Source organism: Bufo bufo, chromosome 1 (genome assembly GCF_905171765.1).
Source record: "Bufo bufo chromosome 1, aBufBuf1.1, whole genome shotgun sequence".
Lineage (NCBI taxonomy): Eukaryota > Metazoa > Chordata > Amphibia > Anura > Bufonidae > Bufo > Bufo bufo.
Window position 1 is genome coordinate 326,537,406 of NC_053389.1, and position 14,160 is coordinate 326,551,565.

The 14,160-nt window shown below is 42.4% G+C and overlaps 1 protein-coding gene across 6 annotated transcripts in view; it reads left to right on the forward strand.

Moving 5' to 3' along the window:
• Positions 1–14,160, forward strand: part of GABRG2 (gamma-aminobutyric acid type A receptor subunit gamma2) — a 288,951-nt gene that overhangs the window by 123,100 nt on the left and 151,691 nt on the right. For 5 of the 6 annotated variants that reach the window (XM_040442018.1, XM_040442026.1, XM_040442036.1 and 2 more), the window contains exon 1: positions 13,291–13,426. Coding sequence is in view for 1 of the 6 variants with exons in the window: in XM_040442009.1 (XP_040297943.1) it covers positions 13,278–13,426 (149 nt within the window). In the remaining 5 variants the exon portion in view is untranslated. Of the gene's footprint in view, positions 1–13,277; positions 13,427–14,160 lie in introns of those variants that run through there. The other variant, XM_040442009.1, reaches the window with a different exon arrangement.

The following is a 14,160-nucleotide window of genomic DNA, read 5'->3' on the forward strand; positions in this document are numbered from 1 at the left end:
TACAGTGCCATGCAATTAATAGCACTTTCAAATAAATAATAATAATAATGATAATAATGAGCGGAGGTCACTCTGGTATAAGCTGGTGGTCATAAAAATTTTACTTGACTGTGCATATTTATACTTTATAGCAGCTCCTGTCCCACTTATCTAGGCCAGACCATTTTGTCTGTATTATCACCTTTATAATTATGATCTCTCCTTCTCTATATGTTGTTTTCCTAGAAATTTAGTTCAAGCTGTTTGTTGATTGTAGAGTTGATTGAAAGTTGCTAATCACATAGCATTGTAAACAATGATTTATATTTTGGGCTCAATTATTAAGAATTTCTGAATATAAAATGTGCATTTAGTATTGTATGTTTTCTATAGAATAACTGCAGGTGAGTTGACAAATGTGTTGCTAAGTAACAAATGCCAATTAACCTTCATGCAGAGTCATGCTAGAATCACTCTATCTCCTTATATATATATTTTACCCGTGGGTGTGAAGGTAAGAACGGAATTTATGATTTTTGAAGGGATTTAAATATTAACATATCAATTAGATTACAAATGTTTACCCAGCAAATAATTATAAACATGTCAATATGCCAAAAGAGACCTTTTAGAGTATGTGCTAAATATACCGCTCCAGTGTTTCCATACCCGCTCTCCCTGATCCTAGCTAGTCTCAACACATAGAAGATGCCTAAAGATGCCTACACCATCAGGGCACAACTGAGGCCAATTATTGGCTGAGAAGCCATCCCCAAGCTTTTCCTTCTTGTATTAGGTAGCAGAGAACTGTGGGGAATTGTACCTATATAACTGGATGACTTGTTGAATATGCATTTGGCAGCTAAAGGGATCTGGGTTGGTCCCATGTTTTGTGCTGCATTGCTGAGAAACCCCTTAAAGACCAGGTCTATTTTAGTTTTTAAATTTTAGATTTTTCCTCCTCATGTTCCAAAAGCCATAACTTTTTTTTTTTTTTCCATTCACATAGCTATATGAGAGCTTATTTTTGGCAGGACAAGTTGCATTTTTTAATTGCCACAAAGTATCTATACTTAGATAAGTAGTGCTGGGCAGATATATAATGGACAGTGTGGCTGAAGGATTACTACACTGTCTAAAGCCCGTGGCCTATATAACAACCAATATAAATTCCAGTGTGATACACAGACGGTAAATATTAGCGATAACCTGAGGGGCTCCCTATAATTTCTACTCTATCCCCAGTGGAGAGTACCTGGGTGTAGGTGAAAGTAGGAGAGATCTCCGTGTTGCTGAAAAAATCATTGCAATATGGCATTCAGTAAGCAATGTGAGCAGGGAAGATAGATATATATATATATATATATATATATGCGTTGTGTACACTGACACAAAAAGTTAATGTGGCTGAAATTAAGCTACCTTGTTGTATGTGTAGCAATCAGCATATCAATAAGTGCCACGCATAGATGCGTAATATAATTTAGGGCTCTTTCACACTTGCGTTGTTGGGTTCCGGCATAGAGTTCCGTCGTCGGGGCTCTATGCCGAGGAATCCTGATCAGGATTATCCCAATGCATTCTGAATGGAGAGAAATCCGTTCAGGATGCATCAGGATGCCTTCAGTTCCGGAACGGAACGTTTTTTGGCCGGAGAAAATACCGCAGCATGCTGCGCTTTTTGCTCCGGCCAAAAATCCTGAACACTTGCCGCAAGGCCGGATCCGGAATTAATGCCCATTGAAAGGCATTAATCCGGATCCGGCCTTAAGCTAAACGTTGTTTCGGTGCATTACCGGATCCGACGCTTAGCTTTTTCTGAATGGTTACCGTGGCTTTCAGGACGCTAAAGTCCTGTTTGCCATGGTAAAGTGTAGTGGGGAGCGGGGGAGCAGTATACTTACCGTCCGTGCGGCTCCCGGGGCGCTTCAGAGTGACGTCAGGGCGCCCCACGCGCATGGATGACGTGATCGCATGGATCACGTCATCCATGCGCATGGGGCGCTCTGACGTCATTCTGGAGCGCCCCGGAAGCCGCACGGACTGTAAGTATACTGCTTCCCCGCTCCCCACTACTACTATGGCAGCCAGGACTTTAATAGCGTCCTGGGTGCCATAGTAACACTGAACGCATTTTGAAGACGGATCCGTCTTCAAATGCTTTCAGTTCACTTGCGGTGTTACGGATCCGGCGGGCACCTCCGGCAAATGGAGTGCACGACGGATCCGGACAACGCAAGTGTGAAAGAGGCCTAAGTCAGCACCAGGAACTCCCTTATGTTCCTCCTCCACCCCCAATAGTCACTGTGTACAATAATAAATGGACGTGAGTGTCCATATAATATATACGGTAGTGTGTGGTAGGTAATGCGCATATAGAAACTATCATGAGATAAGCAATAAATACGCCACACAGGGTAGAATAAAAAACAGTGTTCAATAAGCACACAGCGATATAAAGCATTGACTCTGTCCCTCACCTTATAAATTCGATTACACTAATACTCTGCCAGTCCCTGATAGTTTTAAACATATATGGTCTGTTGGTCTTCAGTTTTGGGCTTTAGATGTTCCAAATAAAGATGTAGTTTTATGTGTAATTAATTGTTACGACCCCTAAAGGGATTTTTTTGGGGTCTAACAACCATTGTATAAGTTTATGTTTCCATCCCGAGGGTCCTAACTAGGGCCTAGTTTTGTGGTTCAAAAAAAAAATTAATTCCACCAAGGTTTTTGGGGTTTCGACATCATAGTGTTTACTATGAACTAAAAACGTCCTGACATTCTTATTCTGCGGCTAAATACGAATGCGACAATGCCAAATTTGAACATTTTTTTTTTTTACTACTTTAAATAAAATAAAAACCTTTATAAAAATCAAAATATTCTTTGAATCGCTATATTCTGACAGCCATAACTTTTTAATATTTCGGTCTACAGAGCTGTATAAGGGATTGTTTTTTTATGTAACGAACTTTAGTTTTTATTGATACCTTTTTTGTAGTATATACAATATTTTCATCACCGTTATTCTTTTGTTGGGGGAACAAAATAAAAAAAAAACATTAATATTACGGTGTTCACAGCACAGGAATTTTTGCAAATATTTTAATAGTTCAGACATGTAAAATTGTGAAACGGGGGTGATTCAAACTTTTGATATACTGGTGTTTTTTTTTTACAAATTTTTAAAAACTTTTTTTCACTTTTTTTTAATATCTATTAGCCCCCATAGGGGCCTCGTACATTGGATATTTTCACCCCCTCTCCTATTCACTCTAATAGAGATCTATTAGGGTGAATAGGATTTTTACTCCCTCCATTCTGAGCTAGCTCAGTATGGGGAATGCATTGGCAGACCTGGATTGCTTCAGAAGAGTCCAGGCTGCCATTGCAACCGATCGGAAGGCCTGCACTCACAGGTGCCGTGATAAGCATTGATCACAGCACCTGAGGGGTTAAATGTTGGTGGCGGCGCAATGCACCTCCTCAGAACTCCGGTGTATGGGGCTTTATTAAGACTGGCGTCTAAAATGCCGGTCTTAATAAATGTGCCCCAAGGTTTATTAATTGACGGCACAAAGTGGAAGTGAAAGTACCAGTCACATAGCTAAAAACTGTTAACCCTTTGTGACAGAACAGCTAAATATTTTTAATAAAGGCCAATTGAAAAAATGATTTTTAGCCAAAAATGAATAACATGCAATCAACATAAAAAAAAACATAAAAAAAATAAATATTGCCTCCAAAGGTGTACATAGTCTTTAACCACCTCAGCCCCCAGTGCTTAAACACCCTGAAAGACCAGGCCACTTTTTACACTTCTGACCTACACTACTTTCACCGTTTATTGCTCGGTCATGCAACTTACCACCCAAATGAATTTTACCTCCTTTTCTTCTCACTAATAGAGCTTTCATTTGGTGGTATTTCATTGCTGCTGACATTTTTACTTTTTTTGTTATTAATCGAAATTTTACAATTTTTTTGCAAAAAAATGAAATTTTTCACTTTCAGTTGTAAAATTTTGCAAAAAAAAACGAGATCCATATATAGATTTTGCTCTAAATTTATTGTTCTACATGTCTCTGATAAAAAAAAAATGTTTGGGTAAAAAAAAAATGGTTTGGGTAAAAGTTATAGCGTTTACAAACTATGGTACAAAAATGTGAATTTCCGCTTTTTGAAGCAGCTCTGACTTTCTGAGCACCTGTCATGTTTCCTGAGGTTCTACAATGCCCAGACAGTACAAACACCCCACAAATGACCCCATTTCGGAAAGTAGACACCCTAAGGTATTCGCTGATGGGCATAGTGAGTTCATAGAACTTTTTATTTTTTGTCACAAGTTAGCGGAAAATGATGATTTTTTTTTCTTACAAAGTCTCATATTCCACTAACTTGTGACAAAAAATAAAAAATTCTAGGAACTCGCCATGCCCCTCACGGAATACCTTGGGGTGTCTTCTTTCCAAAATGGGGTCACTTGTGGGGTAGTTATACTGCCCTGGCATTCTAGGGGCCCAAATGTGTGGTAAGGAGTTTGAAATCAAATTCTGTAAAAAATGACCAGTGAAATCCGAAAGGTGCTCTTTGGAATATGGGCCCCTTTGCCCACCTAGGCTGCAAAAAAGTGTCACACATGTGGTATCTCCGTATTCAGGAGAAGTTGGGGAATGTGTTTTGGGGTGTCATTTTACATATACCCATGCTGGGTGAGATAAATATCTTGGTCAAATGCCAACTTTGTATAAAAAAAATGGTAAAAGTTATCTTTTGCCAAGATATTTCTCTCACCCAGCATGGGTATATGTAAAATGACACCCCAAAACACATTCCCCACCTTCTTCTGAGTACGGAGATACCAGATGTGTGACACTTTTTTGCAGCCTAGGTGGGCAAAGGGGCCCATATTCCAAAGAGCACCTTTCGGATTTCACTGGTCATTTTTTACAGAATTTGATTTCAAACTCCTTACCACACATTTGGGCCCCTAGAATGCCAGGGCAGTATAACTACCCCACAAGTGACCCCATTTTGGAAAGAAGACACCCCAAGGTATTCCGTGAGGGGCATGACGAGTTCCTAGAATTTTTTATTTTTTGTCACAAGTTAGTGGAATATGAGACTTTGTAAGAAAAAAAAAAAAAAAAAATCATCATTTTCCACTAACTTGTGACAAAAAATAAAAAATTCTAGGAACTCGCCATGCCCCTCACGGAATACCTTGGGGTGTCTTCTTTCCAAAATGGGGTCACTTGTGGGGTAGTTATACTGCCCTGGCATTTTCCAGGGGCCCTAATGTGTGGTAAGTAGGTAAATGACCTGTGAAATCCTAAAGGTGCTCTTTGGAATGTGGGCCCCTTTGCCCACCTAGGCTGCAAAAAAGTGTCACACATGTGGTATCGCCGTATTCAAGAAAAGTTGGGGAATGTGTTTTGGGGTGTCATTTTACATATACCCATGCTGGGTGAGAGAAATATCTTGGCAAAAGACACCTTTTCCAATTTTTTTATACAAAGTTGGCATTTGACCAAGATATTTCTCTCACCCAGCATGGGTATATGTAAAATGACACCCCAAAACACATTCCCCAACTTCTCCTGAGTACGGCGATACCAGATGTGTGACACTTTTTTGCAGCCTAGATGCGCAAAGGTGCCCAAATTCCTTTTAGGAGGGCATTTTTAGACATTTGGATACCAGACTTCTTCTCACGCTTTGGGGCCCCTAGAATGCCAGGGCAGTATAAATACCCCACATGTGACCCCATTTTGGAAAGAAGACACCCCAAGGTATTCAATGAGGGGCATGGCGAGTTCATAGAATTTTTTTTTTTTTGGCACAAGTTAGCGGAAATTGATATTTTTTATTTTTTTCTCACAAAGTCTCCCTTTCCGCTAACTTGGGACAAAAATTTCAATCTTTCATGGACTCAATATGCCCCTCACGAAATACCTGGGGGTGTCTTCTTTCCGAAATGGGGTCACATGTGGGGTATTTATACTGCCCTGGCATTCTAGGGGCCCTAAAGCGTGAGAAGAAGTCTGGAATATAAATGTCTAAAAAATTTTACGCATTTGGATTCCGTGAGGGGTATGGTGAGTTCATGTGAGATTTAATTTTTTGACACAAGTTAGTGGAATATGAGACTTTGTAAGAAAAAAAAAAAATAATTCCGCTAACTTGGGCCAAAAAAATGTCTGAATGGAGCCTTACAGAGGGGTGATCAATGACAGGGGGGGGGGTGATCAATGACAGGGGGGGTGATCAATGACAGGGGGGTGATCAGAGAGTCTATATGGGGTGATCACCCCCCTGCCATTGATCACCCCCCTGTAAGGCTCCATTCAGATGTCCGTATGTGTTTTGCGGATCCCATCCATGTATCCGTGGATCCGTAAAAATCATACGGACATCTGAATGCAGCCTGACAGGGGGGTGATCAATGACAGGGGGGGGTGATCAATGACATGGGGGTGATCAGGGAGTCTATATGGGGTGATCACCCCCCTGGAAGGCTCCAGGGAGACGCCTGTATGTGTTTTGCGGATCCGATCCATCTATCAGTGAATCCGTAAAAATCATGCGGACATCTGAATGGAGCTTTACAGGGGGTTGATCAATGACAGGGGGGTAATCAATGACAGGGGGGTGATCAGGGAGTCTATATGGGGTGATCACCACAGTCATTGATCACGCCCCTGTAAGGCTCCATTCAGACGTCCGTATGCGTTTTGCGGATCCGATCCATCTATCAGTGGATCCGTAAAAATCATGCGGACATCTGAATGGAGCTTTACAGGGGTGTGATCAATGACGGGGGGTAATCAATGACAGGGGGGTGATCAGGGAGTCTATATGGGGTGATCACCTCCGTCATTGATCACTCCCCTGTAAGGCTGCATTCAGACGTCCGTATGTGTTTTGCGGATCCGATCCATCTATCAGTGGATCTGTAAAATTCATACGGACCTCTGAATGGAGCCTTACAGGGGGTTATCAATGACAGGGGGGTGATCAGGGAGTCTATATGGGGTGATCAGGGGTGATCAGGGGTGATCAAGGGTGAATAAGGGGTTAATAAGTGACAGGGGGGGTGTAGTGTAGTGGTGCTTGGTGCAACATATTACTGAGCTACCTGTGTCCTCTGGTAGTCGATCCAAACAAAGGGGACCACCAGAGGACCAGGTAGCAGTGGGGTCACATGTGGGGTTATCAAAACAGCGTCTAATATACCTGTTAGGGGTTAAAAAAAACACATCTCCAGCCTGCCAGCGAACGATCGCCGCTGGCAGGCTGGAGATCAACTCTCTTACCTTCCGTTCCTGTGAGCGCGCGCGCCTGTGTGCGCGCGTTTACAGGAAATCTTGCGTCTCGCGAGATGACGCGTATATGCGTGATTGTGCGCAGCGCTGCCACCTCCGGAACGCGAATCTGCGTTAGGCGGTCCGGAGGTGGTTAAGGATAAGTCATGCTATGTCAGAAACAGTGAGCATAATAAATGAAGATTTTGCAGAGTACTGGAGATTTTTCAATTTGAATTTATTCATAGTCGGGAGAGATAGCTGATCGTTTGGCCAACAGCTATTGAATATGTACAGCCGCCCTAACAATTAAGTAATGTCTGCAAACTTTGCAAAACCCCCTACTGCCCCAGTTGCCGATTCATGGAAGAAATATTTGCACCTGTTTTGGGAGCGCCCCTTTGCAAAGAGTCTGTTGGATCTTACATTTTCCCTACATTTCAATCTGCCTCTCATCTCCCTGCATGTGCTGTCTAAAAGACAGTTTGTTGCCCATAACAACCAATAATAGCACAGCTTTTATTTCACTACAGTGCCTCTTACTATTCTGTAGACTTATGTTTACCTACCTGTGACTCTGAAACGTCTGCAAAACTACAAATTCCATCATGTTCCAACAGCCTGCAGCCATCAGGGCATGATGAGAGTTGTAGTTTTATAACAGTTGGAGAGGCACAAATTGGTAAACATAGAAAATATATTTTTTAATTCATTTCTTGACCAATTTGCCATATTTTTCCAAAAATTTGTTTTTCATCCAAATCAATTATGCTCTGATTGCCCTGGAAATAGGCATGAACGAGACTAACATGTTTTTTTTTATAGATTTATGAAATATATACGTGTTGTCTGGTGGATACTCTTTAGCAGAACAGAGCAGACAAAATTGTCCTTTTTCTTCTATTATGGAGGCTGCCTAGCAGGGGCGTAACTAGAAGTGACTGGGCCCCGCAGCAAATATTTGTAAGGGCCCCTCCAGCGTGCTTCGCACCTCCCTCCTCCTGTGTAAACCCCACTCCTTTGGCACAGTGTAGCAGTATACTGTATATTGTGTGGCACAGTGGATGCTATATGTGTATAACATAAATATATTTCATATGAAAACTTACAGTTACTTGGCCCTTGGGGATCTCGGACACCATTTCAACACTTGGCCGGGGGCTCGGCGGAGCTGATGTTGTGCTTTATCCTAATGAGAAAGATTTCATAATAAGGATTTGGAGAAGGGGCAGAGGGATAGCAGAGCAGGGAGAGGCTGGTGCTGCTACTAGGGGGTCATACCATGGGGGAGTAATAAAGCCCACTATAATGCCCCCCCAGTAGTAATAATTCTCCTTATGTGACAGTGCAAAAATACCCCCTTGTAATGCCCCCAGTTGAGCTAATGTCCCCATAGTGCCCCCATAATGTCCCAGTATAAAATACCCCTATATAGTGCCCCCCAGTAAATTCCCCCATAGTGCTCCTCTCCCCCCTTCCTGCTAGTGCCCCCCATAATGTACCAGTATAAAATGCCCCATATATAGTGCCCCAGTAGATGCCCCTCAGTGTCCGGCCTCTGATAGGCTGCCGGCCTAGTGTCCCCCATAATGCCCCCCAATAATGTGCCAGTAAGTGTCCCCATAGATGCCCCCCCATCATGTGCCAGTATCAAGTGCCTCTCTCCTCCCCCCCACATGTCCCAGTATCATAGTGCCATCTCCCCCCCAATGTGCCAGTATCAAGTGCCTCTCTCCTTTCCACCCCCCATGTGCCAGTATCATAGTGCCAACCCCCCCTTCACATGCCCGTATCAAGTGCCTCTCTCTTCCCCCCCATGTCCCAGTATCATAGTGCCATCTCCCCCCCCAAAAAAGTGCCAGTATCAAGTGCCTCTCTCCCCCCCATGTGCCAGTATCATAATGTCAAACCCACCCATGTGCCAGTATCAAGTGCCAACCCCCCCTTCACATGCCAGTATCAAGTGCCTCTCTCCTCCCCCCCATGTCCCAGTATCATAGTGCCATCTTCCCCGCACACATAAAAGTGCCAGTATCAAGTGCCTCTCCCCCCCATGTGCCAGTATCAGGTGCCCCACCCCCCTCCCCCCCAGGTGCCAGTATCAGGTGCCAACCCCCCTCCCCCCCAGGTGCCAGTATCAAGTGCCTCTCCCCCCCATGTGCCAGTATCAGGTGCCAACCCCTCTCCCCCCCAGGTGCCAGTATCAGGTGCCAACCCCCCTCCCCCCCAGGGGCCAGTATCAAGTGCCTCTCCCCCCCATGTGCCAGTATCAGGTGCCAACCCCCCCTTCCCCCCCAGGTGTCAGTATCAAGTGCCTCTCTCCCCCCCCATGTGCCAGTATCAGGTGGGTGTGTTGGGGCAGCTGTCATGTGTATAGATGTACACTTAGCCAGCTATAACAGTAGTAGTCTCATATTTTTTCAATCAGTTGCAATGCAGCCTTTTTGGCTGTGTGGGTAAATGCTTTGCCTCTGATACACTTATACATTGGAGGTTGTGGGTTCGAATCCCAGACACATCAGGAGACTTTAGGAGACAGTAAGATCACTGGTGGAATGAGGAAGGCTCAGATTTATTTTCCTATTTGCTAGAAAAAGTTAATTTGAATATCTTTCCCTGAAACCCATCAATATGCAAATGAGCTTTCCAGCAGAAGAAAAATCTGCTAAGTAGCATATATTTTTCTGAGATACAAAAAGCAGTCTTGCGTATCCTATAGTACTCTTCACACAGGGCACTCCCTTTACTCTGTCTCTTTCACTAAAATGCAGGGAAGATGAGAGGCAACAAAAAGCAGCGCCTCAGCAGTTACATTAGGGCTCATGCACACAAACGTTTTTTGCGTTCCGTATACGGACCATATTTTGATTCCGTATACGGAACCATTCATTTCAATGTGTCCGCAAAAGATGTGGACAGCACTCTGTTTGCTGTCCACATCTGTTGCTCCGTTCCGTGACCCTGCAAAAATTATGAGACATGTCCTATTCTTGTCCGTTTTGCGGACAAGAATAGGCATCTCTATAATGGGCCTCCTGTTCCATTTCGCAAATTGCAGTAGGCACGTGGGCAGCATGCATTTTTTGCGGATCCGCAATTTGCGGACCACAAAAAATGGAACGGTCGTGTGAACGAGCCCTTAGTGTATACAGGGAGTGCAGAATTCTTAGGCAAGTTGTATTTTTGAGGATTAATTTTATTATTGAACAACAACCATGTTCTCAATGAACCCAAAAAACTCATTAATATCAAAGCTGAATATTTTTGGAAGTAGTTTTTAGTTTGTTTTTAGTTTTAGCTATTTTAGGGGGATATCTGTGTGTGCAGGTGACTATTACTGTGCATAATTATTAGGCAACTTAACAAAAAACAAATATATACCCATTTCAATTATTTATTTTTACCAGTGAAACCAATATAACATCTCAACATTCACAAATATACATTTCTGACATTCAAAAACAAAACAAAAACAAATCAGTGACCAATATAGCCACCTTTCTTTGCAAGGACACTCAAAAGCCTGCCATCCATGGATTCTGTCAGTGTTTTGATCTGTTCACCATCAACATTGCGTGCAGCAGCAACCACAGCCTCCCAGACACTGTTCAGTGAGGTGTACTGTTTTCCCTCCTTGTAAATCTCACATTTGATGCTGGACCACAGGTTCTCAATGGGGTTCAGATCAGGTGAACAAGGAGGCCATGTCATTAGATTTTCTTCTTTTATACCTTTTCTTGCCAGCCACGCTGTGGAGTACTTGGACGCGTGTGATGGAGCATTGTCCTGCATGAAAATCATGTTTTTCTTGAAGGATGCAGACTTCTTCCTGTACCACTGCTTGAAGAAGGTGTCTTCCAGAAACTGGCAGTAGGACTGGGAGTTGAGCTTGACTCCATCCTCAACCCGAAAAGGCCCAACAAGCTCATCTTTGATGATACCAGCCCAAACCAGTACTCCACCTCCACCTTGCTGGCGTCTGAGTCGGACTGGAGCTCTCTGCCCTTTACCAATCCAGCCACGGGCCCATCCATCTGGCCCATCAAGACTCACTCTCATTTCATCAGTCCATAAAACCTTAGAAAAATCAGTCTTGAGATATTTCTTGGCCCAGTCTTGACGTTTCAGCTTGTGTGTCTTGTTCAGTGGTGGTCGTCTTTCAGCCTTTCTTACCTTGGCCATGTCTCTGAGTATTGCACACCTTGTGCTTTTGGGCACTCCAGTGATGTTGCAGCTCTGAAATATGGCCAAACTGGTGGCAAGTGGCATCTTGGCAGCTGCACGCTTGACTTTTCTCAGTTCATGGGCAGTTATTTTGCACCTTGGTTTTTCAACACGCTGCTTGCGACCCTGTTGACTATTTTGAATGAAACGCTTGATTGTTCGATGATCACGCTTCAGAAGCTTTGCAATTTTAAGAGTGCTGCATCCCTCTGCAAGATATCTCACTATTTTTGACTTTTCTGAGCCTGTCAAGTCCTTCTTTTGACCCATTTTGCCAAAGGAAAGGAAGTTGCCTAATAATTATGCACAACTAATATAGGGTGTTTATGTCATTAGACCACACCCCTTCTCATTACAGAGATGCACATCACCTAATATGCTTAATTGGTAGTAGGCTTTCGAGCCTATACAGCTTGGAGTAAGACAACATGCATAAAGAGGATGATGTGGTCAAAATACTCATTTGCCTAATAATTCTGCACGCAGTGTAGATTTTAATAAATGCTTACTCAAAAACACATTACATGTCCTTTATTAGAACTTTCCCAAACCATGTAAGCTGTACTTCACAAACCCCAGTGTTTGAAGTGGGATCCTGAAGAGTATATGTACTAAGGCTACTTTCACACTAGTGTTTTTGTGAATCTGGCAGGGTTCAGAAAAAACGCTTCCATTACTGATAGTACAACCACCTGCATTCGTTATGAACGGGTCCGTTTGTATTGTATTTAACATAGCCAAGACAGATCCGTCATGAACTCCATTGAAAGTCAATAGAGGACAGATCTGTTTTCTATTGTGGCAGATTGTGGCAGAGAAAACGGATCCATCCCCATTGACTTGCATTGGGGGTCATGCCGGATCCGTTTTGCTCCGCATCCCAGGACTGAAAGAAAACTACAACATGTTGTGGTTTGGGAATTCAACTAAACAGAAAGGAATGCATTTTGGAGCATTCCATTCTGTTCAGTTCAGTTTTTCAGTCACGCAAACTCCATTGAAGAGCTGAAACGTTGCATTGGGCTGAAATAAAGGATCCACACTTTTTCACTAAGGCCTAGTTCACATGAACGTTTTTTTTGCGGGTGTACGGGCCGTTTTTTTGTGTTCCGTATACGGTCCATATACGGAACCATTCATTTCAATGGTTCCGCAAAAAAAACGGAATGTGTTCCGTATGCATTCCGTTTCCGTATTTCCGTTTTTCCGTTCCATTGAAAGATAGAACATGTCCTATATTTGGCCGCAAATCACGTTCCGTGGCTCCATTAAAGTCAATGGGTCCGCAAAAAAAAGGAACACATACGGAAATGTATCCGTATGTCTTCCATATCTGTTCCGTTTTTGCTGAACCATCAATTGGAAATGTTATGCCCAGCCCAATTTTTTCTATGTAATTACTGTATACTGTATATGCCATACGGAAAAACGGAACGGAAAAACGGAACCGAAACACAACGGAACTCAAAAACGGAACAACGGATCCGTGAAAAACAGACCGCAAAAAACTATAAAAGCCATACCTTCGTGTGAACTAGGCCTAAGACCTATGTGCTGCCTTGCTATTTGGATACTGCTATTTGAGGATTTTGTGGTCTGGAACATATATATATGTATTCCTGCTTTTAGTGCCATTATAGTGATATGGTATTTAAGGGGCTGATATTGTATTGTATCACTATTTCCAAATGAATAGAACATATTAATGAGGTTTTGAATATTTATATATATTAACATAAATTTGGATTATGTATTCTTTATCTGTAGTTCGGTTCAAAAAGAAGATGAAGATTATGAAGATGCACCATCTAATAAAACATGGCTGTTGACGGGAAAATTCCACGATAATGATGTTACATCTATTCTAAACGGACTTTTAAAGGGTTATGACAACAAGCTCAGGCCTGATATTGGAGGTATGAAGTATTCAGGAGTACTGTTCAACAAGTAATATGATTAACAAAAAATGCTAGGTTATGTAATATATTCCATTACTTGTTCTACATGAATTATTTTTGCTTGTCTAGGAAGGATTGTCAGTTATATCTAATCGATAGATTACAGGTGGACAACTCAATATGCAGGCTAGCATAAGATAAAAAAAATAAAAATCCAAACACAAATAAATGGGGAAGGGGGGATTTATCATGAGGGGAATATTTTAAGTCAGTTTTTCTAGAGTTTGTGGGTGTGCCTACGAATACAGTGTGAATAGAACCCAAGGGTCCATTTACATGGGATGATACACAGGGCAGTAATAATCATGAATAAACTGTTCATTCCTGATAAGTGCTGAATAAAGTGAGGAATTCAAAGCAGAATTTGGTGAGAAATTTAGGAAAACTTTGAATTCGAAACAAATCTGAATTTTCTCGCGCTTTGTCAAATCAGTTTTTCCTAAAACGGCGGCTGCAAGTGTTACAAAGGGAAGCTAAGTGTAGAGGATACAAACCCGGGAATGCAAAATCACTTATAATGCTGTGCAGCCAGCTAATCGGCAAGTAGCCATCCCCTAAAAAAAAACCTCCCTTGTGGTCCCCAAAGGGACATTGTTGCTGAAAACCATTAATAGAAGAATATTGTACAGGGAGAGTGCAGGGAGACTTATTCTGCGTTGGTTTTATTTATTTATTACTACATATACTTATTC